The sequence below is a fragment of the Struthio camelus genome, chromosome 3 (genome assembly GCF_040807025.1).
Source record: "Struthio camelus isolate bStrCam1 chromosome 3, bStrCam1.hap1, whole genome shotgun sequence".
Taxonomy (NCBI): Eukaryota; Metazoa; Chordata; class Aves; order Struthioniformes; family Struthionidae; genus Struthio; species Struthio camelus.
The window spans coordinates 3481365-3504801 of NC_090944.1; the positions used below are offsets into that span (position 1 = coordinate 3481365).

General features: G+C 54.1%; 1 protein-coding gene across 1 annotated transcript in view; it reads left to right on the forward strand.

Moving 5' to 3' along the window:
- Positions 1-22705, forward strand: part of LOC138066507 (otoferlin-like) — a 106897-nt gene extending 84192 nt beyond the window's left edge. Inside the window, 19 exon segments of the mRNA XM_068936376.1 lie at positions 312-473; positions 765-927; positions 1742-1872; positions 3295-3324; positions 4143-4286; positions 5395-5461; positions 7845-7996; positions 9795-9929; positions 10724-10861; positions 13085-13212; positions 13787-13957; positions 14516-14675; positions 15459-15602; positions 15821-15942; positions 18196-18306; positions 20469-20710; positions 21269-21447; positions 21654-21754; positions 22525-22705. Of these exon segments, the coding sequence (XP_068792477.1) occupies positions 312-473; positions 765-927; positions 1742-1872; positions 3295-3324; positions 4143-4286; positions 5395-5461; positions 7845-7996; positions 9795-9929; positions 10724-10861; positions 13085-13212; positions 13787-13957; positions 14516-14675; positions 15459-15602; positions 15821-15942; positions 18196-18306; positions 20469-20710; positions 21269-21447; positions 21654-21754; positions 22525-22705 (2661 nt within the window).
- The last annotated feature ends 732 nt before the right edge of the window (positions 22706-23437 follow it).

Consider the following 23437-nt stretch of genomic DNA (forward strand, 5'->3'; position numbering starts at 1 on the left):
AGCCTGAGGGCAGAAGAGGGCTAGGAGAGGAGTGCTGAGGGCATCGGAAAGGAGATGTTAGGCTGTTGCAGGTGAGTCATGGGGTGTTTTGTGTGGGGTCAGTGAGAGAGCATGCTGCATGCCAGAGCCGCATAGAGAAGGAAAAGAAGCTTGAGGGCTCCATTGCTGCCCAGGTGATTTTGTGTGCCGTGAGGGATCCTTGCTCCCAGGGGATGAGGAAAGCCAACTCCTTTGGCTCCAGCAAAGAGGTCTGGCAGCAGTTGGGGGCAGTTCTTCTCACCTGTATGCCTTTCCTCCTCCTGCTGCCCTAGATGTTGTTCTGGGGACTCAGAGACCTGAGGAGAGTGAACGTGGCTCAGGTGGAGCGGCCCCGCGTGGACATTGAGTGTGCTGGAAAGGGGGTCCAGTCAGTTCTCATCCAGAACTACAAGAAAAGCGCCAACTTCAGCACTTCAGTCAAGCGGTTGGGAGTGGTGAGTGTTGCCTCTTTCCTCTGAGCCCTTGGCCAAAATCCAGGCTTGACTGGAGCTCAAATTGTGGCTGCTGGCCCCTTGCTTCCGTTTGCCCACGATAGTAAAGGAAGTGATCTCCAGCCTAGTCGGGGATTCCCTTTCTGTGATGGCTCCCAGGCCCAGCTCTGCTGGAGTTACATGAGACCTCTTCCTCCAACATGATCTCTCTTTGAGTCCCTACTGGCAACCACCACAATAGACATGCTGTAGCCTACATGCAGCCCTTGATAACCAGGACCCCTTTGCTTCCAGGACCTCCCAGAGAATGAACTGCTTCACCCGCCCCTCCACATCCGAGTGGTGGAGTGCCGGGCTTTTGGGCGTTATACCCTAGTGGGGTCCCATGCTGTCAGCTCCCTCTGAAAGTTCATCTGTCGCCCACCAGAGAAGGCAGCCCACCATTGGAATATGACAGGTACCAGGCTTGGGCCAAGAGGGACAGGCTGGTGTGGGTCATTGGTGGGGCACTGTACACAAGTGAGCGATATAGAAAAGAAGGGAGATGGGTAGTGGGTTGTAAGGACTATGGGGCATTGTCTGCTTGGTTGTTAAATGAATTAGGATTCAAGGTTCACATCAAGGGGATGCCGTGGGGGCATGAGCTCATCGTTGCCTTTTGATTGGTTTGATCCATGGGTCTCACTGTGATAACTGCCTACTCTTCCTGATACCTGTCAGACAAGAAAGCCTGGTTCACCACTAACACAGCTGTGTTTCCATGGCTCTACAATCTCCAACTGTTCCTTAGGACTGGGAGATGAATTTGCTCAGGACAGACAGCTCAGGCTCCCGTGGAAGAGATATAGTCAATACACTTAATGCAGCCTGGAGGGCTGGACTCATTGTTGTGTCATTGCAAGTAGCTTTTCTGTCCAGGGCACGGGCCTTGTGCTCTAGACTAGACTGAATTACTTAGATCTCTGGCGATTATAACGAGAGCCTGGGATGGCTTGCTTAGGTGGAGGTGCCTTCCCTGTGGACATTTGTAGCAAGGAGACCTGAAAAGTCATGGGGACAGCAGCAAGACCAGCAGTGTTCCTGGCACTGAGGTGGCCAGTGTTTGAATCCCAACCAGTGTACTAACTTCCGTGCTTTGGTCCTTCTCTGAACAAGAGGGTCACACGCCACTCCTGTCTGAATCCTGTAGGATCGCACTTGAGCTCTCAGTTTCCACTCTGCACTATCCTTTCTCTCTTGTTGTTGTCTGTCTTTCTCTGTCCTCTGTCCAGTTGAACTGCTCAATGGCTCTCTGGCAATGGCCGACAGAGGTCCTCCCTCTTGCCCCACGGGGGAGCTTGTTGTCAAGGTGGAACCTGAGGTTCCCATCAAGAAGATGGAGACCATGGTGAAGCCGGAAGCTGTGAGTATCCGTGTGTCGGCACTACTTTAGCATGTCTGTCTTCACTGCATTGTCAATAACTGGGTGATCCCCCCACAAGCAGAGGCCACCTTGTGCTGTTGGGCATGTAGTTGGACTGATGCCTGGAATTAAAGGCCTTGGGGTCATAGTTAGTTGCACTAATCAGTCACGTCCTGTCCTGTCCTGGCTGAACTCAGCTGGTGCTTGCTGCCCCAAGACAGCCTGTCCTGGGCTAAGAAAATGAGGTATTTGTAATGTTTTCCTGTGAAGACAGTTAAATAGGAATGAGCCCCCATGAGCATAACCCTGCCCCTGTGTTGCTCTGTCTGAACCATCGTTCTGTGAATGGTGCAGACTTGAGATGCATGCACCTCAGATGCATGTGGCATGGGGCTGATCCAGGCACACAGAGTCATCCTGATGCAGGCAGAGCCCTTTAGACCTACTGGGTCTGCCCTGAAAAATCAGCAGTCTACACACTGGACAAGCAATGTGTCCCCGAGGAGTCAGACTTTGCTCACGTGTTGAATAAGCCTGTCACCGTTTTCTTGCCCAGAATGGAAATTGGAGCACCCTCCTGTAGCTGTAGCTGTCTACTCCAGAGCGCTCTCTACCAAAAGAAATGCCTTTGTCTCTACAGGAAGCCCTTTGTAGGGACATGTCCTCCTCTGCAGGCAAGCAGCATGTGTGCATGCATGTGCCTATGGGCACATTGCGGGCTCCAAATGTGCATGCATATCCATGGCCCCTCATGGGCACATTTACAGAAAGACCACAGCACACACAAAGCCACTTCTGCACAGGTGCACATGTGCATAAACACACACACACACACGTACAACCCACAAGTCCTTGGTGGATTTAGAAATGCACCTCTACCTAGAGTTCCTAGCAGGTGCACAAAAAACTCTTGTCACTTGCATTTGCATTCACAAGGAGTCTGTTGGCCCAGCTGTGTTCAAGGGGACCCCCAGAGCACGTGTGCATGTGTGAAAAGCCCTGGCATGCACATGCTTCTTGGCTTCGGGAAATGTACCACAAAAACTTGCAAACCTCCTTAGCTAGACAAAAAGAAGCTCCAAGGGAGCAAAGCAGTCTTTATCCATACTGAAGGCCCAGGTATCTTTCCAGGCCCGTGCTCTCATTGTTTGGGATTGGGGTTCTTCATTAGCAGAGCTCTCCCGAGAGGAGATGGGTTTGATGTGTCCCAGCAGACGTCTCCCTTGTATGCAGAGCTTCCCAGCCAGGGCTGTTCCTTCAAGGCCTTTGCTTCCTGCAACCGTGGGGAGCTGTTTGTGACTTCTCCCAGCTCACTGTGCACGTGTGTGTCTGTGTGCATTTGTACTCTGCTGCCTTTTGGCGGTGCAGTTGCCCACTAGCCTGCTGTTCCCTCTCCCTGTTCCCTTTTAGCCCTGGCGGCAGAACTCGGATGCAGTGGTGAAGGTGGAGGTGGTAAGTGATGGATCTGCCTTGCATGTGTGCTTCTACCCCTCCACAGCCTATGCTACCCTTCTGTGTGGCTTTCAGTGAACGATCCTGTGCCTTGCTTGTCCTCTGGCTGCTGGGCGTGAGTGGAGCTGGGCTGGGCTGCACAGCACAGACACAGGAAGGCCCTGACCCAGCAAGCAAGGCAGTGGCCACCATGGCACCAGCCGCCCTCATGCGTCCTCCACACCCCTCCCCGAGCAAGCAGGGACCTGGGCCCCTTCATGCCAAGGCAAAGACAGAGCTATGTTGTTTAGACCGTAGCTATGGCACTGGCTTGGTCCCTGCAAATTTGGGAATACTTCTTGGTGAGCACTTTGGAGCATAGTTGGGCTGGGAGGAGCAGGAGAGACAGCACCCTGCGAGTGTGCATGATGATTATTCCCACCACAACTATGTGGTTGTGGTACCACCTCCCAAAGGCTTAATGGTGACACACTGAGCGGGCTCAGGATACCTTGCTGGGACAGGGGGGCCTGGTACCATGTAAGCTTCAGGTGCTTCAGCCTGGGAAATGCATGAGTGAAAGGGATGGTGGAAAAGGGATGAGGACATCTCTGGTTTAGGACTCTGACACTTATCTCTCTGGAGCCTTGGGCAGCTCCCTTTGCTACTCGGAGCCTCAGTTTCTCTGGTTGTAAAAGGTGGCAGGTGCTAATGATACAGCCCAGCCAGGAGGGTTCTGCCTTCTCAAGGGATTTACCCATCTCCTTGGCCCTTTGAGAGACATCTTGCTTCCATCTGATCCCTCTTCTTCTCTGTCTTTGCTTCCTTTGTTCCTGCAGTCTGAGGAAGAGAAGGAGAAAAAGAAGAATAAAGGAGGAGGAGGAGGAGCAGGAGGAGGAGAGGAAGGAGAAGAGGAGGAGCCGGATGAGAGCATGCTGGACTGGTGGTCCAAGTATTTTGCTTCAATTGAGAGCAGTGGAGGGGTGCATGTAGGGGGGTGCAGGAAGATGTTCCCTGCCTACAAGGTCTCGGCTATTTCCAGCAGAACAGCACAGTCCCAACATCTGTTGGGACAGCACAGCAGTGGACTGCTTTTGAAATGCAAACAGTGCCCATTCCCAGCACTAAGGCTGGGACCACTGGCCTAAGGAAGGAGGGGAAGTATGTGTATTGAAGTCCCCATCCCCGGTGTGAAAAATGGGGTGGTAGAAAAGCAGCGATCAGCTGCTGTTTCTGTCTGTTGCCTCCCTGATCATTGCCGAGCTGGTAAGGGGCACATGGGCTTGCGCCAGCCAGGTGCTCATTCCGTTTCCCTTTCTGGTACCAGCCCAGTCGTCTTCCCAGTGTCTCAGCTGCGAACTGCCCAAGTGCACAAGGATCCCATGCAAACATGACACGTCCTCCTGCCCCATCCCCTGCGAGAGACTCTCCCTCACACACAGTCCTGCTCATGGCTGAGCCCTGCCTTTGTGAGAATTCCTGCTCGCGTACCAGTGCTGAAAAATTGTACAGTGAGGGAGAGGGTGTTTCTTTTCTCTTGTGGGGCCTGATCCTCCGCTGTTACACAGAACCACCTAAAACTAAAGGCTCTTTGCACTGGCAACATCCCTGGCCTTGGGAACTGCTCCTTGGATACCCTAGAGCCATCCCCACTTGCCTGGGCTCTGTCCAGCTTCCTGGATGGACACACAATTTAAACAAGTGCAAGAGAGAGGTAAAAGTGCTTTAGCTGTCAATAGGCTGTTCTTGCAGAGACCGGGGCAGCCTTGTGGCCAAAGGCTTGGGGCCATGCTGCTTTTCTCGCCAGCCTTGCCTGACTGTCAACCAGGCTTTCACCCGGCAGAGCTGAGCAGGATTTCTTTTCCTTGGGTGTACTTATTTTGTGTCTCGTTTGTATTCGGAACACAGTTATTTAGCAGCGTCACTGTTGAAGACTGTGTTGAACAACTTTGATTTCTCCAGTTTGGCTAGATCCTAGCTCCCTGCTCAAAGGAGAAAGGGAGAGCTGCGACCCCTAAGCTAGGCACTTTCAATGAGCACAGAGAGCTCAGTGCAACTGGCCACTCGTTGTTCATTTCGTTTCTCCCCCAGCAACTTTGGCAGCAGGAAGCAGCCGCAGCAGAAGCAGAGGAGGAGGAGGGAATGGAGACTGCTGAGGGTGAGCTGTTTGCAAGCAAGGGAGGAAACGGGGCAGGGAAGGGTAGGACCAGAGTTCCTTTTGGTGCTTGGGCACCCAATTCCGAGCATGCAATTGCTCTTCTGCTCAATCAGATACTCGTGCTGTGTTGCATATCTCCAGGCGGGATCAATTTTGGTGAATGCAGACCTGGTATGGATTGTGTTGGGCTGACGTATTAGGCTGCAAATGCCAGGGGACTCCCAGTCCGAGTGTGGCATTGTGGCAGCCTCCAGCTCATCCCTGCTGGAAGGAAGGCTGTGTGGAAGTAATGAGATTAGTGACTAGGATCTGTGTTATTGACTGAAGGCATTTTTGTGCCTTCAGAAGTTAGTAGTCGCATCCCCTTGCCCATGCGTTTATAGAGCTGCAAGGCTGTGTGCTCAAAGTCTATTGAGAACACCAAGGCACAGATACGTTAATATCGCATTTGCAGGGTTTTCCCTCGTCACCATGAGGGAGGCTTTATGGAGGCCTCCTTTTGCCCCAGTTTTGCCAGGGAAGAGTCAACTAGGCAAGATGTTTGGGATCCATCTAACCTGACTGCTTTTATCTTCAGTGTAAAGCTGAAGAGTGATCTGTTTTAAAAAAAAAAAGTGTAATCTGAAAGTGTAGTCTGTGATCTAAAGCTGAAAGTGTAGTCTGTGTTCTGGTTTTCTAGAATGGGCAGTAGAGAAAACTATGCCTTTCAGGGCCGGTTCTCTGACCTATTTTAGATACTGTCCTGAGATGAAGTGTGCCCTAAGAGCGTTTTTCTCTCAAGGAGTCTGGGGGACAGTAGCTCAGATGGGGCATTGCAGATGCCTCAAGCTGGGTGAGGCCAATTTCATACCAAGAGTACTATGGGCTGTGAACATGAGTGAGCTGGGACCTGCTGTCCAAGGGTGACCTTGTCCACCCTGCAGGCTCTTTGGCAGTCCCTGGTAAGCAGGGCTGGTGAGTGTTTCCCTGAGGAGCCATGATTGGCCAGCTCAGTCATGAAGACTGAGATGGGAATGGGCAGAGGGAGAAGGTTAGGAGCCTCTGCGTAGGGGCTCAGCAAAGGGCCACCCTATGGACTAAATGGGCAGTGGAGTAAAGAAGGGTAGCAGCAGATAGCACTGAGTTCCCAGCGCTGCCTGCTTCCCCTGCTCTCCATAGGTCGTGAATTCAGAGGAGAGGGGGTGGTTGTCCTGTTCGTGCAGACTCCATTAGGTGGGAAAAATAGAGAGTCTGGCTTCTGTTGGAAGACTAGCCTTTGTATCATGAGAAAGATGAGGCCAGGTGCTGCTGAGCTTGGCAATGACTCTGAGCAGCTTCTGCCTGGGCTTGCTGTAGTAGCAGAGCTGTTGGGGGGGTGTCCTTGTATGCCTCCTCGTTCTCTGTCAGTCATTCTGAGCAGGGTTCACTTTCCCCTTTGACACTGCCCTTCCTTCCTGCTTTCCTCTTCCACATTAAAGGTTTATCTGTTGTCATCTGTCTGTTCTCATCTGCCTTGCGCAGCAGCCATGAAAGCTGGCGGGATAGAGGCAGTGAGGGCTGGGGATTGCACATGAGTGGGAGAAGCGTGCAGTGTTGTGCAGCCTCCTTTGAGCATGCCTTTCTAGGTAGACTGTACTGTGTCCTTGGCTGGTGACTGCTCTGAAGAGAGCGAGATCGTAAGAGCCTGTTGTTGCAGCTAGTCATTGGCGTCACCCTTGAAGAGCAGCAGTCTGTGCTTTGGCACTGAGCTTCAAGCATTGTCACCTCAGACACACCTAGGCAGGGGTTTTGCTCTGCAAGCTGCGCACGTGTCAGGGGTCTGGGCACAGGAAGTATTCTCTTCCATGGGCGCACCTAGCAGGGCCCAGCCAGGTGCCCTTGATGTTTTTCACTCCCTTCTCTTTTCTCCAACGCCCTTGCTGTCAGCTTCAAAGGACGTAGTGGAGACCAGAGTGAGATGGGGAAATGAGCCCTTCAGGGAAGACTGGGAAGGGTGTTGTACTAGCAGCCCAGCAGGACAAGTGGAAAGAAGACAAGAAGGTGCTATGATCAGATATTTTCAGTGCTGTTGAAACTAGGCAGAGCCTAGGCTCTCAGTCCATGTTTCGTAGTCCTCCAAATGACTCCTGCTCGGGTCAACTGTGGGAGTTCCCTACGCGGAGATCTGTGGGCTCCTGGAAATGCTGTGAGCTGGGTAGCAATGGCCAGAGCTGAGGAAAGAGAGGAGAGAGGTTGAAGGGTTTCTGTGGGACTGAGATGGGAATTGCAGGCAGTAGCAGCTGTCAGCTTTCATGTTCCTCTTGTTTGAGTGCCTGTGATCGTGTTCCCCCTTCTCTGTCTTCCTCCGCTCCACCTCACCCTCGTTTCCATCTCCTCCATCCCCATTGCTTCCCCTTGGACTCAGAAATCAAACCGGATGACTCTCCCATGAAAGGCTCCAAGGGTCAGGCAAAGAGCAAGAAGTCCAAGGCACCCAAAGATGATAAGAAGCAGCAGCAGCAGTGAGCCACTGAGCTTCCTGAGAAGCAGAACAAGCTGAAGATTGATGAACTGAAGGTATGTGTGTTGGCAGGGGGAGGAGGAGGCTCTGCCTGCTCAGCAGCAGGATGGAAGTCAGATCCTAGCCATGTGGAAAACACAGTAGGATGGATCAGCTCTGCTGGATGCATCTCACCTGTGTGAGGGGTATCTAGCACTAGGTGAGATGTGCCTTGGGACTGTCAAATTCTCTGCATAGACGGAGAGTTCAGGGTAACTAGCTTTGCAGGAAAGGACCTGGGATCTTGGGGACAGGAAAAGTCAGCAGTGAACCCTTCTAGCAGTGAAGGCCAAGTGCATGCTGGGCTGTATTAGCAAGAGTTGGCCAGCAAGTTGAGGGGAGGGATTCTTCCCCTCTTTCTGGCACTTGTCAGATCCCTTCTGGCTTCTCTGTCCTGACTGGTGCTCCCCAGCGCAAGGAAGACACTGACCTACTGCAGTGAGTCCAGTGGTGGAAGCCACCAGGCTGGTCACAGGTCTGGAGGACGTGGCATACAAGAAGAGGAAGAGGCTGAGAGCTGGGTTTGTTCAGCTTGGAGAGGAGAAGGTGAATGGGGGATTGAATTGTCATCTTCAGGTACCTGATGGTACATGGCAGGGGGATATGGCAGAGGACAAAGGAGAGTGCAGAAGGAAATGGACGCAAGATGCAGCAAAGGAAATTCCTGTTGGACATAAAGCATCATTTGTTTCCTACAATGAACTTATGCATCATGAGTGTGCTGCAACTTTGCAGAGCTCTCCGTCCTTGGAGACATGGGAGCTTGACCCTGGGCAAGCTTCTCTAACTTTGAATGCCAGCGGTCCCTTCCCACCTCGGTTCCCATATGACTGTATGATTTGCCCATCCAGAGATGCCCCCATTTGATCAGGCAGCTCCCATGTTCAGCCAGTGGATGTCTAAAGCTCCTGAGGTGACTGGCATCCTGAGTGCCCAACCAGCTGCTGTATGTGGGGCTGAAACCCAACATGCCTCATGGCAGCAGGAATCACAGCCATCACTGTATGTAGTTCTTGGAGGGGTTTGTCCCACACAATGCAGCTGGAACCAGAAGTACTTGCAGGAATTACAGGGGAGAAAAAACCAAAGGTGGGGGGAGCTATGATTTGCTCTCTGTAACTGCACTGAAGGATCAGGCAATTGTGTAGCTTAATGAGTAGTATGAGAAAGACATCAACTTGGTCTTGAGAGTGGAGGAAGATGTTTTAAGTTGGTGAGAACACCCTCCCCACGGTGGAATCAGAGTCTACAGCTATAGTAGGAGATGGATCAGGGCCAGGCATTGTGCATCAGCAACCCAAACCAGGACCCTGCCCCCAGGCCTGGCGCCAGGGCTCCAGGCCAATGTGCCCAGCCCCATCCCACTGCTGGGCAGGGGCAGGGAATAGCCTGGGGCAAGGCTATCCCATGGGCAGTTTGGATGGGCCCTGGGTGGGGGAGAGCTTCCTGTGGGCCATAGCTAGCCTGGCCAAGACTCAGTGCAGGAAAGGGCCCTGGTTCAGGTTAGTGGTCCATGGACTTTACTGTATTATAATCTGTGACTCTGGGCCTGAGAAGGAATTTGAACCCGGATTATACACGTAAGGGGAATAGCTACACAGCCCATTCAGCTGAGGTTCCCTCCTATACATGATCAGTTTGGGAAGGTGCTTATGTCATCAAGGTCTGACCCAATGACCTGGAGATCCCTTTGCATCCTAGAGAATTAGTCACTGGGAACGGTGATGTCCATGATCTCTTTGATTGTCCTTGGGTAACCATTGGATCTTTTTTTTTTTTTTTAAACTGCTCCCCTCTAATTTTGTGTCATCACAGGTCTTCAACAAAGAGCTGGAAAGAGAGTTTGATAACTTTGAGGACTGGCTGCACACCTTCAACCTGCTCCGTGGAAAGATCGGGGACAATGATGACGACGCAAGAGAAGAGGAGCGGCTAGTGGGGAGGCTCAGAGTGAGTGTGGCTGCTGAGTTGGGTCAGGGCAGGGACAGCTTGGGAAAGCCTTGTCTATAGGGTTCTCTCCTTGAAGGTGCATTAGCTGAAAGGAGGTTGGATGTAAGAGAGACCAATTTGCATTGACTCAACCACATCTCCTTGCAGGGAGGGTAAGCCTCCAAGGATAGCCCCAGGAGTCAGGTGGCTTCACAGAGTGCATTGCAGAGGGCAGTCCTTTGCAGCAACCAGATCTTTTGTGATTCCTACAGAAGGCCAAGGGCAAAGCAGATCCTCTTTATCACCCGCTGTGGATATAAGTCATGCCTGGAGTTATCGTTGCAGACTATTTTTCACCAATAGCACGGAGCTGCCTGCCATGTTGCACCAATGCATGCAAGTTAAACTCTTGCTGGAGGGAGTGATCAGACGGTCAGGGAGCATGGAAATGAAGTGTGTTTCACGTGGTAGTTCCTGGATTTCCCAGCCCCTGCCTTGACAGCACCTTTTATTTCCATTGCTCTTGGTTTTCTGCCAGTTGTATTCCTGGAATTCCCTGCCTGTGAGCACCTTGCTAGTCTGATTCCTCTGCAGGTGTCCTTCACGTTGTCCAGTTGCTCTGCTCAGGGTTGTATCCTCTGCAGGGGGTGCTTGTGAGGCAGAGGAAGCTTCCAGACCTCGCCTGTCTACTACAGCACAGGGCTAGAAACAAGGAGAGAAAGTGGGCTCTCAGGAAGGGTGGTTTGGGATGGGTCTGCTCGCTCCGAGCCTCGGGAGCAGCAGGACTACTGAGGCTGTGCACTCCCTTGTGCTAGGGCTCCATCTGTGTCTACAAAGTGCCGCTCCCTGATGATATGGGCAAGGAGGCAGGATACGACCCCGACTTGGGCATGTTCCAGGGGATCGCCAGCAATGACCCCATCAATGTGCTGGTCCGAGTCTCTGTTGTTCGGGTGAGTATAACCACGTTGTATGCCAAGGCGTGATGCTGTGTTCCCTTACAGTGCTCGCACTCAGAGCTGGTGCTGAAGCTGCAGAGAAGTTGACTTTTAGTTCTTGGTGCTGTTGGTGCCAGCATCCACCTGATAGCAGATGGCAGCAAGGTCAAGGATGCAGCATGAGGACTAAAGCAGCTCACTGATGGGCCCTTGAAAGGGGCGTCTTCCTAGCTTTGTGCTCTCCCCATTGGGATACTAAGCCTGTGTGAGGTCCAGACACCTGGCCTACAGGATGGATGGAGGTGTCCGTTGTAGTGCTCAACTTCAGAGAAGAATTTGGATCAGCCCAGACTACGAGATTCTGGTTCTTTACATAATCCCCTTTAGATAATCAATGAGGCATATGCTGAGCAAACCAGGAGGAGGCAGGGATTAGTAGATCTGGCTGAAGGGCTTGTCACCTTGTGGGACACATGCCGAGTGATAATCAATGTGGTCCAGCCTGTCTCTTTATATGGAGTGCACTCTGGAAAAAGTCCTTCTTGACCTCCATTCTTATGTCAAGATAAGATATCTTGAGATATCTCAGCCCTGCTGGAAGCACCTGGGTGGCTCTTTGCCAACCCCTTGTCCCTGTTGTTTTATAAATGCGACCTACTTTCACCTACGTTTCCCACTAACCTGGTTTCCCATCCAGTGCTACATCTCATTGCCCTGAGAAGGGGATAGCAGGTGAGATTGCAATCCCAGAATCACAAAATCACCGAATGGTTGAAGTTGGAAGGGACCTCTGGAGATCATCTAGTCCAACTCCCCCCGCTCAACCAGGGTCACCTACAGCATGTTGCATAGAATTGTGTCCAGATGGCTTTTGAATATCTTCAAGGAAGGAGACTCCACAGCCTCTCTGGGCAACCTGCTCCAGTGCTCAGTTACCCTCCCAGGAAAGAAGTATTTCCTCATGTTCAGACAGAACTTCCTATGTTTCAGGTTGTGCCCGTTGCCTCTTGTCCTGTTGCTGGGCACCATGGAGAAGAGTCCGGCCCCGTCTTCCTGTCACCCTCCCTTCACATGCTTAGACTCATTGATGAGACTCCCCTCTCAGTCTTCTCCTCTGCAGGCTGAAGAGTAGCAGTGCTCTCAGCCTTTCGTCCTAGGAGAGATGCTCCAGGCCCTTCCTCATCTTAGTGGCCCTTTGCTGGACTCACTCCAGGAGCTCCATGTCTGTCTTGTACTGGGGAGCCCAGCACTAGACACACCACCCGAGGTGTGGTCTCAGCAGGGCTGAGGAGAGGGGGAGGCCCTCACCTCCCTCCACCTGCTAGCAACACTCTTCCTAAGGCTGCCCAGGGTACCATTGACCTTGTTGGCCACAAGGGCACATTGCTGGCTTATAGTCAACTTGTTGTCCACCAGGACTCCCAGGTCCTTCTCTGCAGAGCTGCTTTCCAGGAGGTCAACCCCGAGCCTGTCCTGGTGCCCATGCACCATGCACCAGGTTATTCCTCCCCAGGTGCAGGACCCTGCACTGGCCTTTGTTGAATGTCATGAGGCTCCTCTCTGCCCAACTCTCCAGCCTGTCCAGGTCCCTCGCAATGGCAGCACAGCCTTCTGGTGTGTCAGCCGCTCCTCCTAGTTTAGCATCCTCAGCAAACTTGCTGAGGAGGCCCTCTGTCCTTTCATCCAGGTCATTGAGGAATAAGTTGAACAAGACTGGACCCAGTATTGACCCCTGGGGCACACTGCTCGTTATAGACCTCCAACTAGACTCTGAACTGGAGAGATTGAGGATACTTACCCCTGCTTGCGGGGGCTACTTACAGAAGCCCGTGGCCCTAATAAATCCATGGAGGGAAAGAGAGAGGCGGAGGGATGTCTTCTGGACATCTCAGTCAGGTTTCTGCTGAGGGTCTCTAGCTAGAGGAACCTGCGTCTTTCCACTGATGAGAGAGAAGCCAAAGGAGACTGTGACTATGTCTTTCCGAAGGGGACACAGCCACTTGGGCTTGACCTGAGTCAGCCCAGACCAACACACCTAGCCCCACTACATGCCTAGGCAGGGACATAGGTTAGCAGAAGGCAGGACTGATCCCTGGTTTAAATTGAGTCCCTATATTTAGGTGACCTTATCAAAGGACTTGGGCACACGGGTGTGGCCAGATAAGGCCAGCTGGTCTCAGGGATGGAGAATAGGGACTGTCCCTGACTGGGCTGACCTATCTTTTCTTTTCCCTACAGGCCACAGAGCTGCCCCCAGCTGACATCAATGGGAAAGCTGATCCTTATATTGCCATCAAGCTGGGGAAGACAGACCTCAAAGATGAGGAGAACTACATCTCCCAACAGTTGAATCCTGTCTTTGGCGAGTGAGTTGCCCCAGCCCTGTTAGCTGTCTTCACCCTGAAGAGTGAGCGAAGCTCACCAGCCCTTGGGCCTGCACCCTACCCATCCCATAGCCCCAGCTTGGGGTCGAAAGATGGGACTGATCGCCCTGAACTTTCCTTGGGTGCAGTGTAGCTGTCCCCATTGAAGTCATCTGTCCTGCTTTGTCAGCAGTCTCGTCAACGCTGTCAAGAGTGTTGAAGAGCTATCCGTATCTGGTCAAGATAGGTGCCTACTTTAGGAAGCGCTAGGCCTGGACCCAAGTAACAGCATCGCCGGCTCTCCAGTGACACACACATTTAGTTTCAGGGCTATTGGGACATCCACGTCAAGCGATCCTCATGATCGCTCTCCCTTCTAGGGCTGCTAGTTCAGAAGCAGTCCGCGCAGAGAATTAGTGACAACACGTAAGCTGAATGTACTGCAGTGGGAGGTGCAATTAAACACTGTCCAGAGACTGGAGCAGACCCACCTCACCCATGCATGTGTCTTGAGCGCCATCCAAACCCTTGGATGGCTACAGCCTGTTCTCCCTCTCCACCCTTTCTCCCGCCACAGGTCCTTTGACATTGAGGCCACCTTTCCCATGGAGTCCATGGTGAGGGTGGCGGTGTACGACTGGGACTTGGTGGGGACCGACGACCTCGTTGGAGAGACCAAGATTGACCTGGAGAACCACTACTACAGCAAGCACCGAGCTACTTGTGGGGTGTCACAGCCTTATGCCATGTATGAGCCAAGCTTTCCCTGTGCAACCTGGTGTCTGGACCCGTGTCAGTTTCATCTTCCGCACTAGGCCTAGATCTCCTGTAGGGATCTCCCTCTTTCATTGCCTGATGATGAGGGAATCTGTGCTGTGCCCTCAGTCTTAACGTGGGCTTTGGGACCAGCACAGTGGGGTAGCAGGAGAGCAGGTTGTAAGCAGGAGCACAGGGCGGTGAGGAAGGGACTGAGGGGCATTGGTAGGTCTGGATATAGAAATGAAGAGGTTGCTGAAATAGCAGCTGGGCCGGAGCAGCAGAACTGAGCATCAGTGGCAAAGTGGAGGGCGCTGGGGATTGCAGGTCTGGGTCAGCACAGAGTGAAGGGCCTGGGCTGGAAAGGTATCGGCAAAGCGTAGAGTTTGGGCACGGATGGCCCTACCTTGCTCTGAAGTTTCACATGTGGAGCCTCAGATCCTTCCCTGATGAATCCTGGCTCCTGAGGGGCAGTAACATTTGCGTTTCTGGCAGATGGAAACAAAAATTCCTTCTTCCTCCAAGTCTGACCTTGTGCTCTTATTCACAGACATGGGTATAACATGTGGCGTGACCCCATGAAGCCTTCCCAAATGCTGTGCAAGCTGTGCAAAGAGGGCCAAGTGGATGGGCCGCCCTTTGGTCCAGGAGGAAGAGTGAAAGTGGCCACGAGGGTCTTCAGTGGCGCCACGGAGATGGAGGATGAAAATGGTACGCACCCCATGGCGTGAAGGTGGGGAGGGGAGCAGGGGCATGGGGTGTCCCCTCATCATCCAGAACTGAATCCCATCACCCCCTGCAGCATTGCAATGTCTCTCCAGCCACCCCCTTGTGTGGGGCCTGCGTTATGTCACCAGCTAGACAGTGTCTTATAGACGACCCAGGTTGCTGTCAGAGTTACTGGTGAGCATCCACGGCATGGCATGACCAAAGCTGCCTTTGAAACCTTCCTGCTGGCAGTTTATGACAAAGGACCAATGCAGATAGCCCATCCTGGCCCTTCCAGGGCTTAGGAAGCCACTGTCCATATAGCTGCATCCCCAAACAATGGTTGTGTCCAAATCACTTGTATATACGCAACACAGTTGAATGCAGAGCAGGAGGGGTGCAGAGGAGGGGGGCAGCAGTGTCGGTGGATATAGAGCTTGTTGAGCGTGGGAAAATACAGGCTGGTAGGGGATCTGGACCTTCTCTGTGAGTGCCTAGGAGTAGAAAGGGGAGAAAGAGGAGTGAGGGAGTGTTGGTGCAAGAACAAAGTGGGCCCAAGGAAACGGGAGAGGAGCAACTACTAGGCAGTCCTGCTGCCTTGAAGTTGGTAGGAGCTGGAAGAGGTAGCCAGCAGGAGCAGTGTGTGTGGCCTTGGGGAAGAGGATGTCAGCAGAAGTTTGCAAAGCCAGACTGGAGGTCCTGCTGTCAGTAGGAGGTTTGGTCCTGCTGTCCCTGGTGTCTCTTCTGCCCAGTTCTCCACACTCAGTCCTCCCTTTACCCACATGGGACAGAAGAAGCAGGCAGAGGAGCGCCTAGCACTGACCGTGCTGCACCACTGGGAAGACGTTCCACGCGCAGGCTGCAGGCTGGTCCCTGAGCACGTGGAGCCGCGTCCATTGCTGAACCCTGACAAGCCGGGCATTGAACAGGTCCCCGCAGCCCAAGATCCGGGGGAAGGGCAGGGCCTGCTTAGCCTCCAAGCAGGGAGAAGAGACCTCAGCTGGGCAGACAAGCTGCAACCCCCCTTGTCATGGGGAGCAGTGGGGAGGGAGGCAGCCTACGAAAAGTGGCACTTGGACATAGCAGTCCTTAACGCTCGGCCTGTTGAACCCAGCTGACTAAATCTTCAATGCCTCTTCATCTTCAGCTGGCACCTATTTCATACCCCAAAGTCTCTGGGTCCCCTGCTTCCCCCCTGCCTGACATGTTCCCCATGGATATGCTGGCACCAGGCCCTGCCATTGATATTTCCCCCAGGAAACCAAAGAAGTAAGGAATCTGCCAGCCAACAAACCCCAGGGAAAACCCGTGGCTGGGGCTGGAGCCCTGCTTCCCCACTCTTCTACTGGTTCTCCATGGCCCAGCTCAGCACAGCCATGTGCCTGGGACCCCCAACCAGACTGGCGTGGCCAGAGATCCCAAGACTGGAGGCATCAAATGCTGTCTTCCGCTTCCCCACAGGTTGTGGAGCTGCCCTTGCAGGGTGCTTCAGTTCCCATCTGTTCAGTTCCCTGCAGCTCCTCACCTCTCTGTGTCAGTCTAGACGAGGAGTTCAAATTGCTAGCTAGTGCCTGGTATGGGGAAGGGGGCAGACCAATGCAGCCAGCCCTAACGCAGCCCCAGGGGCAGGGGTTAGCCTAGGTCAGGGCGTCCACAGGCCCTTGGCTGGAGGGGAGAGTTTCCCAGTCTGGCTGGGGCTCTGGGCAAGGAAGGGCCCTGGCACCAGGCGGATCACTGGGAGAGACTTGGTAAAGGCAGGTAGGACAGAGCAGGCAGCAGACAGTGAACTAGAGAGCTCTCCTTCCCATTCCTGTCCTCTCCACCTCTGCCCTCCGATGCTCAGCCCCTCTAGGAGTCCTTTAGACAGAAGGAAGACATTGCGTTCCTCAGCATCCATGCTAGGCCAATTTTATCCAGCTAGACTGTGTCCTTGGGCCCCTTTTGCCCGTCCCCGGGGGCTGGGATGCAGAGGCCGTATTTGCATCCTCGTGGGAATCTCTTGCACTCCTGTGCTCAGTCGACTGGTGTTTGGCTCCAAAGCACAATGAAAGTGGAGACAATTTCCTCTGATCTCCGAGGGCCGTAGCTTGGATGTGAAGAGCAGGGCAGGCAGCTGCAGGAAAGCTGAAGCCAGAGAAAGCTCTAGTTGCTGAAGCAGCCTGGAAAAAACAGAGGTTTATCTGCAATGCAGCCAGGGGCAGCCATGCTCAGTAGTGCCCCGTGTGCTGGAGTTGAGACATTCCTCCGGAGGGGCTGAAGGGAGGATTTCAGTAGCCTTGAAAACACCAATGCACCCTTCCCTGTGGGGAAAATGGAGCAGGAAGGGCTATGGCTCTGGTCGCTCTGTTTTGGCAGGGATAAACGTGAGCTCCAGTCAAGTTACACATGGACACATCAGCCCATGTATGTCTTCACATGTGCACTGGAGAGCACCTGCGTGAGTGCCTGTGTCTGTAGGAAGATGCTGTATTTCAGCAAGGTTCTGCTGATGTATCATCCTCGGGATTTAACGCAGCTCCCCCCTCTTTGCCAGGAGTTTCAGCATGTAACACGAGCTGACGGTGTGGCCTGTTAGCTCTGAAGAGCATCCCTGTGTTGCTTGGACAAGTGCTAGATGCTATAGAGGAACAGCACAGAGAAAGCCCCCCCCTGCCCTCCCCCGCAACAGGAGCAGGCAGGAGGGTGCTGGCACTGAAGATGGCAGGAATCTCACAGTTCCACAGGAGTCCCTGGCACTTGCAGCCATGTGATGTGATTGTGGCCACAGGGCTGCCTTTCTCTGCCACTGTCTTCCAGTCCTCTTCTAGCCCGTCCACACTGCAGCTGCTTCCAGTTCAAGGAAACTGGCTTCTGCTTTTCCTCTGGCAACTCCCACGGGAGCTGGTTTATCCATCAGCACAATTCCCAAGTGAACTGAGTGTGGCTGGGAAACCCCAGTTGCCTGCACACCAAAGGCAATGCTGGGAATATCTTACAGGCTCCAAACTTGCTGGAGTCCTAGGAAAGGCAGTGATGCCCGATGAAGTGACTGGGACACAAGAGCAGGTAGAGCCTTTGGAGCTGACTTCTGAAGGCAGGGGAAAATTGTCCTGTGTTTCCAGGAGGGTGGCCCGGTTGGGTAAGGTGGGGAAATGAGGAAAAGAGCTGGCTTCAGACTGTTTTGCAGGGCCAACAGACCCGCATTGTAACCACAAATGTACCTGAGACTAAGGCTGTGCTGTCTCCTAGAGCCTTTGGCTTGGGCCATGCAGCAGTTCAGAGTAGATGAAGGTAAAAGTCCCTTTGTTGCTCCTCTGACCCTGCCTGGGCTGCCTCCGAGCTGAGGCACCGTTTCCCTCTGTGTTCCTGCCCTGTTGGTCCCTAGGACAAGACAGCTGCGAGTGGAGCCCTGCAGTTGGCGTTCCTGCCGCCCTGTTTCCTGCAGCATCATCCCATTCCCTTCTGCCCACCCCATCTCCTCCTGCCCCTTCCCTCTGTTCCCCCCTCTGTGCCTCACCTCCTGGTCTCCCTTCCTGCTGCCAGATATGAGCTTAGAGTGATAGTGTGGAGCACAGACGAGGTCATCCTGGAGGACGATGACTACTTGACTGGCGAGAAATCCAGGGACGTTTTTGTCAGCGGGGTATGTACGATGTGGCTGGCCAGTGCCACCACTTCCACTTCTCCTCGAGGTGGGGTCCTGGTGCTCACTTAGGCCTGGTTTTGGAGAGGGGGGTTCTGTGATGCAGCTAGGAAGGGTTTCCCCATGGGGAGGGCCAGATGATGCCAGTGCTGCTGTTATGTGCTGTGCTCTGTCTCTGCCTCTGTGTCTCTCTTGCTGGCTACTTGACCTACTGTGTGTGTCTGTCTGTGCTGCCTGGCCTGGTTGCCCAGCTTTGAGCTGCGGGTCATTATCTGGAACACGGATGAGGTGGGTATGTCATCTATGTCAGGGGGTAATGGCCGAGGTCTTGCTGCTTGCTCCCTTCTGCCCCTCTCCCCTTGGACAGGACCTGAGTGCGGGCTGTTCCTCTACTCGTCTGTGCCTCAGGTCTGCTTCCCGACATTCATAGCTCCTGGCAGGCACAGTGCTTCCGTCCCCCTTGGCTCTGGTCTTGGTGTCCCCAGTTGGCTCTTCAGCCCAACATGCCTCCACTTCCAGCATCTGGATCCAAATTCCAGGTAGCTTCCTGGTGGTGACCCTCTCTCTGCTTCTCTCTCATCCACCGCTTCCAAAACTCCCCTGTTTTAGAGACAAGAGAACCCGCACCTTCACATACCAATTCTTTACAAGACATTTCTCTCCTGAGCTGCCAGGATACAGCTAAATCTGGGGGGGTGGGGGGGGGCGTGGGTGGAGAAGGTTATTTGATCTCAGACCCCACTGACCCTCCCCATATTCAGCATGGGGGCAGATGGTACCTGTGGACCATCTCTGAGTGAGCCCTGGCCCACGACTTACCTTAACGTGCTTGTGAGTCCCTTTTCTCCTGTCCTCATATAGCAGGGCTCTGAGACTGGCCCTCAACATGGGCTCCATGTCCCCAGATTTCCCTTTCCTGTCCCTGCGGAGCTGCCTGAACTGTCCTGCTTCAGCAAGAGTCGATTTGGATTTCCCAGATCCTTTCATTCATTTTAAATTGACACGCACGGGTTAAGATGCAACTAGATCATAGTGCAATGTGCAGCAGGCAAGAAAACAAGCTTTCTCCAAAGGCTTAAACCCTATGTCATGGCAAAGAGGCATGAGGAGGAAGGTCAGATTAGTGTAGCAGAATCTAAGGCTGATGGCTGACATCACAGCGTGCAGTGACTTCCCACAGCTCTGCTAAACTGCTCACTGCTTCCCAAAAGCTACCCTGAGCTTTTGGGCCAGGTCTCCTTGTCTTGCACCTCATGCTGCTCTTGGAGAACGTGTTCCATTTTCTATGTCTGGTCCTGTTTGCAGAGTGCAGTGGAGGGTTGTTTAGGGCAGTGCATGCAGTGCCTGCCTCGGCATTCCCAGTGCCATGCTGCACAGAGGGCAGGTGCCCTTGGAGCGATGAACTTTTAACATGCTGGCAGGACCCATGCTCTCTCATGCCGTTGCTGCATACTGGCAGGCGTGTGAAATTTGTGTCTGTGTACATGTGCGTGAGGGGGACAAGGTCTTGTCACTGTCTGTTTCAAGGCCGGTAAGTAGGTGGTTTATGCATGGGTGGCTTTTCTGCGATGACTCTGAATCTGAAACGTGAGAGGCCTTCCCTTTGTGCTTGGGGTGGGATTGCTTGCCCTGTGTGTTTTGCAGGGCAGAGCGGGAGTGTCAGCATGCTCAGAGGCCAGGGGAACAACCCTGTACTAAGTGTCTAAGCACGGACCCACGTCCCTGCTGGCTGCAGCCCCTCTGGACCAAGAGACTCACACAAATCTGAGAGTTCCCTGAGGAACAGAGGTGTCCTGTCATGTCGAAGAAGCTGAGGAACATTCATAATGCTCCTTCCAGCAAGCTCTGCTCCAGACTTCCCAGCAGTGCTGCCTGCTCCTTTCCATCTCTTGAACATCCCCCTGCCCAGAGCAAGACCCCGATAACCAGCTTGCATGTTGCTCCCTCAATCAGCCTGTTCCCTCTAGGGCCCTCATGCCCATGTTGTCTCTTGGCGAGGCTGACATGGTGATTTGAGCAACCCTAGCCCATTGCTCGTTACTCTTGAGTCCTTCCAGTGTGTCCATGCCTTGCTGGCCTGGAGACATGCCAGCTGTATGCGCAGGATGGCCCTTTGCCCTCTCCTCCCTCCTGCTAATATGTGCCACCCCTCTCATCCCTCTGGGCCCTGCAGGTGGCTGAAGGGCCAGCAGGAGGACAAGCAAGACACACATGTCCCTTACCCCTCACTCACTGGCGAGGGCAACTTCAGCTGGCGCTCCACCTTTCCCTTTGACTACCTGATGGCAGAGAAGAAGATGGTCATCTCCAAGAAGGAGTCCATGTTCTCCTGGGATGAGACTGAAGACAAGCTCCCTGCTCGCCTCACCCTGCAGGTCTGGGATGCCGACCACTTCTCGGCCGACGATTTCCTCGGTAAGAGGGGAGGGCCAGCTGAGCTGGAGTGACAGGGAAGCTGGAGGGATAGGGGGAGGTTACATGGCTGATGGAGCAGGAAGGCATGTGGGATGAGACAAGGTTTATGTAGGAACAGATCCTGGAAGGACAGCCCTGGTCTTTAAGCCAATTGTGTCCTACAAACGCCTTTGGATGCTGCAGGTAAGAGCAGTTAGGCTAAGAGGCCTTGTCTTCATGCTGCTGTTCAAAGGCTGCTCCTGTAGCAAAGGCATTAGCTTTTTCCGTTAGGTGCCTGTCTGGGAGCTCTATGCCCAAGCTAGTTTTGGAGTGCAGGGTGGCTGGAAGCCATGGACAGATGATTGAGAGGGTGAGAGGAGGTGGGGACGTGACCCAAAAAGCAGGCTATAGTGGAGAGATCGGAGGATGCATGGCCATAGATGTGTGGGAGGATGCCAGGACACAGCTCAGGGCAGGAAATGTTGCTCGCCAGGGCAGGAAATGTTGGCCCAGCCCGCCTCCAGCCAAAGACTCACAGTTGAGGGGTGCCACCATGTATCCTTCCCCCTCTCCTACCAGGGGCAATCGAGCTGGACCTGAAGCGCTTTCCCCGGGGAGCTAAGACTGCAAAGCAGTGCAGCATGGAGATGGGGACAAATGAGGCAGAGCTGGCCATGGTTTCCCTCTTCAAGCAGAAGCGAGTGAAAGGCTGGTGGCCGTTTGTGGCCAGGGATGAAAATGATGAGCTGGAGATGACGGCAAGGATGGGGAGAAGCGGGGGGATTTTCTGTCCTGGGGACTGCATCCTCTGTGTACACGGAGGCCCCTTTGCAGAGCTCCTTCATGCCTGCCTCTGCTACGTGGGGCCCCCTCTGCTCACCATGTCGCTGGCTGGCACCGTCTCTGGGGCCTGCGGTGGAGAGCGTTGCCCATGTCTCAGCAGGCCTCTCTCTGCTCCCTGCAGGGAAAAGTTGAAGCTGAACTACAGCTCCTGAGAGCAGAGGAGGCAGAGAAATCGCCTGCTGGGCTGGCTCGCAATGAGCCTGACCCACTGGAGAAACCCAAGTAAGTAGGAGACGCCTCTCCCCCAGCAGATGCCTGGATTTGTGGGAGATGCTGCGTCGGGTGGTTCCCGGGGAGGTAGCCAGGCAGGGGAAGGTTAGAAAGGGGTCACTTATCTGGGGATGTAGGAATGAGGGCTGCGGGCAGGGTAAAAGGGGCAGAGTCACCTCTCCTGGTTCATTCCAGTGCCCTCTATTTACTTCCCTGCCTTTCCTTAGTCTCTTCCTTCTCTCCCTCCCTTCCTAGCTCCATCCCCCTTTCCCAGCCTCCCACCTCTTCTTCCTCCCCTCTGGTACCCGTTGCCAGGACATCAGCTTCATCAGGACCCCCTCCCCCACCCCCCCCACTCAAGTCCCTGCACTCCTTCTGGCCCAAATTCTGCTGGCTCCTCTTGGAAACCCTCCTGATCCTCAAGGTCAGGCTCTTTCACTGCGTGAAGGGTTATCCAAGGAAGGAGATCGTGGGCTCTCTGACAGTGCCCCTCTCCATTGCCAGCTGGGCTTGTAAAAGGAAAGTCAAGGCTGTGCCAGGGTGCGAGCAGACTGTGGTGAGCCGGGGAGGATCATGCACTTGGGCAGCCACAGGAAAGCCACATCTGGGTGGGGATGGTTGCTGTGGCCCCAACCCCGAGAGAGCCTGCTGCACCCTGGAGTGGCTGGATGGGACACAATGCTGCCGCCGCATTGGCTCACATGTTGGTTGTATTGCTTGTTGTGCCTGCCCTCCCTTTCTGTGGCCATGGCATTCATGACAGATGCTTGCTTCCCCAACAGCTGCCCAGACACATCCTTCATGAGGTTCCTCAACCCCCTCAAGTCCATCAACTACCTCACCTGCACCCGCTACAAGTGGCTCATCATCAAAATAGCATTGGCCCTGCTGCTCCTCATCCTGCTGGCCCTCTTCCTTTACAGCATGCCAGGCTACATGGTCAAGAAGCTCGTGGGAGCGTGAAGCAAAGGGGCCACCCCCACACGCCTAGCCCAGCGCCACCGCCTGCCCCAGCCCCATGCCCTTCTCCTCGCCTCTGCCTTGCAGCAACCTTGAGGGACATCTCCTCCCTGCTGCTGTGCCTCCTATTTTGCGTTTCTGCTTTGTGGATCCCTTTCTTGGCTTTACTCTCAGAGAAGTGGGGTTGGAGAAGGCCTCTGGTCCCCAGGCTGTCCTGTGTCCCTCACCTGGGCTGGCAGAGATGCGTGGCTGGCTACTCTGGGTCACCTGTGCTGTGGGTCCCAGATGCCTTGACCCACTGGGGGCAGAGGTCGGTGCCCCGTCTGGGCAGCTCAGCTCCTCTGCCCCAGCAGAAAGCAGAGGGAGCACTAGGGTTGCGTTGCTGGAGCTGTGGGAATGCTGCCTAAATGCTTGTTCACAGGACATGTTAAAAGCAGTCATGAACCAGTGACGTGGGGCGGGGCAGAGCAGCCAGGCCTTGCTGGGAGCACGCCAGCCCCTCGGGCTTGGGGACAAGGCACAGAGCAGCCCCAAAGCCTGGCCTCCATGCCAGCACTGCCGCTGCCCCCCTCCTAGCCCTGAAGGTCACTGCCCCTGACTGCAGGGGCTGATGCCACCACAGGGCATGCCAGCCACCCTGCCCCAACAGCAGTAGAGACTTGGCAGAGCCCTTGGGCTCTGCAAGGGGCAGACTGGGCTGCCCCATCCCCAGGAAGGCAGATTTCCAGCAGCTCA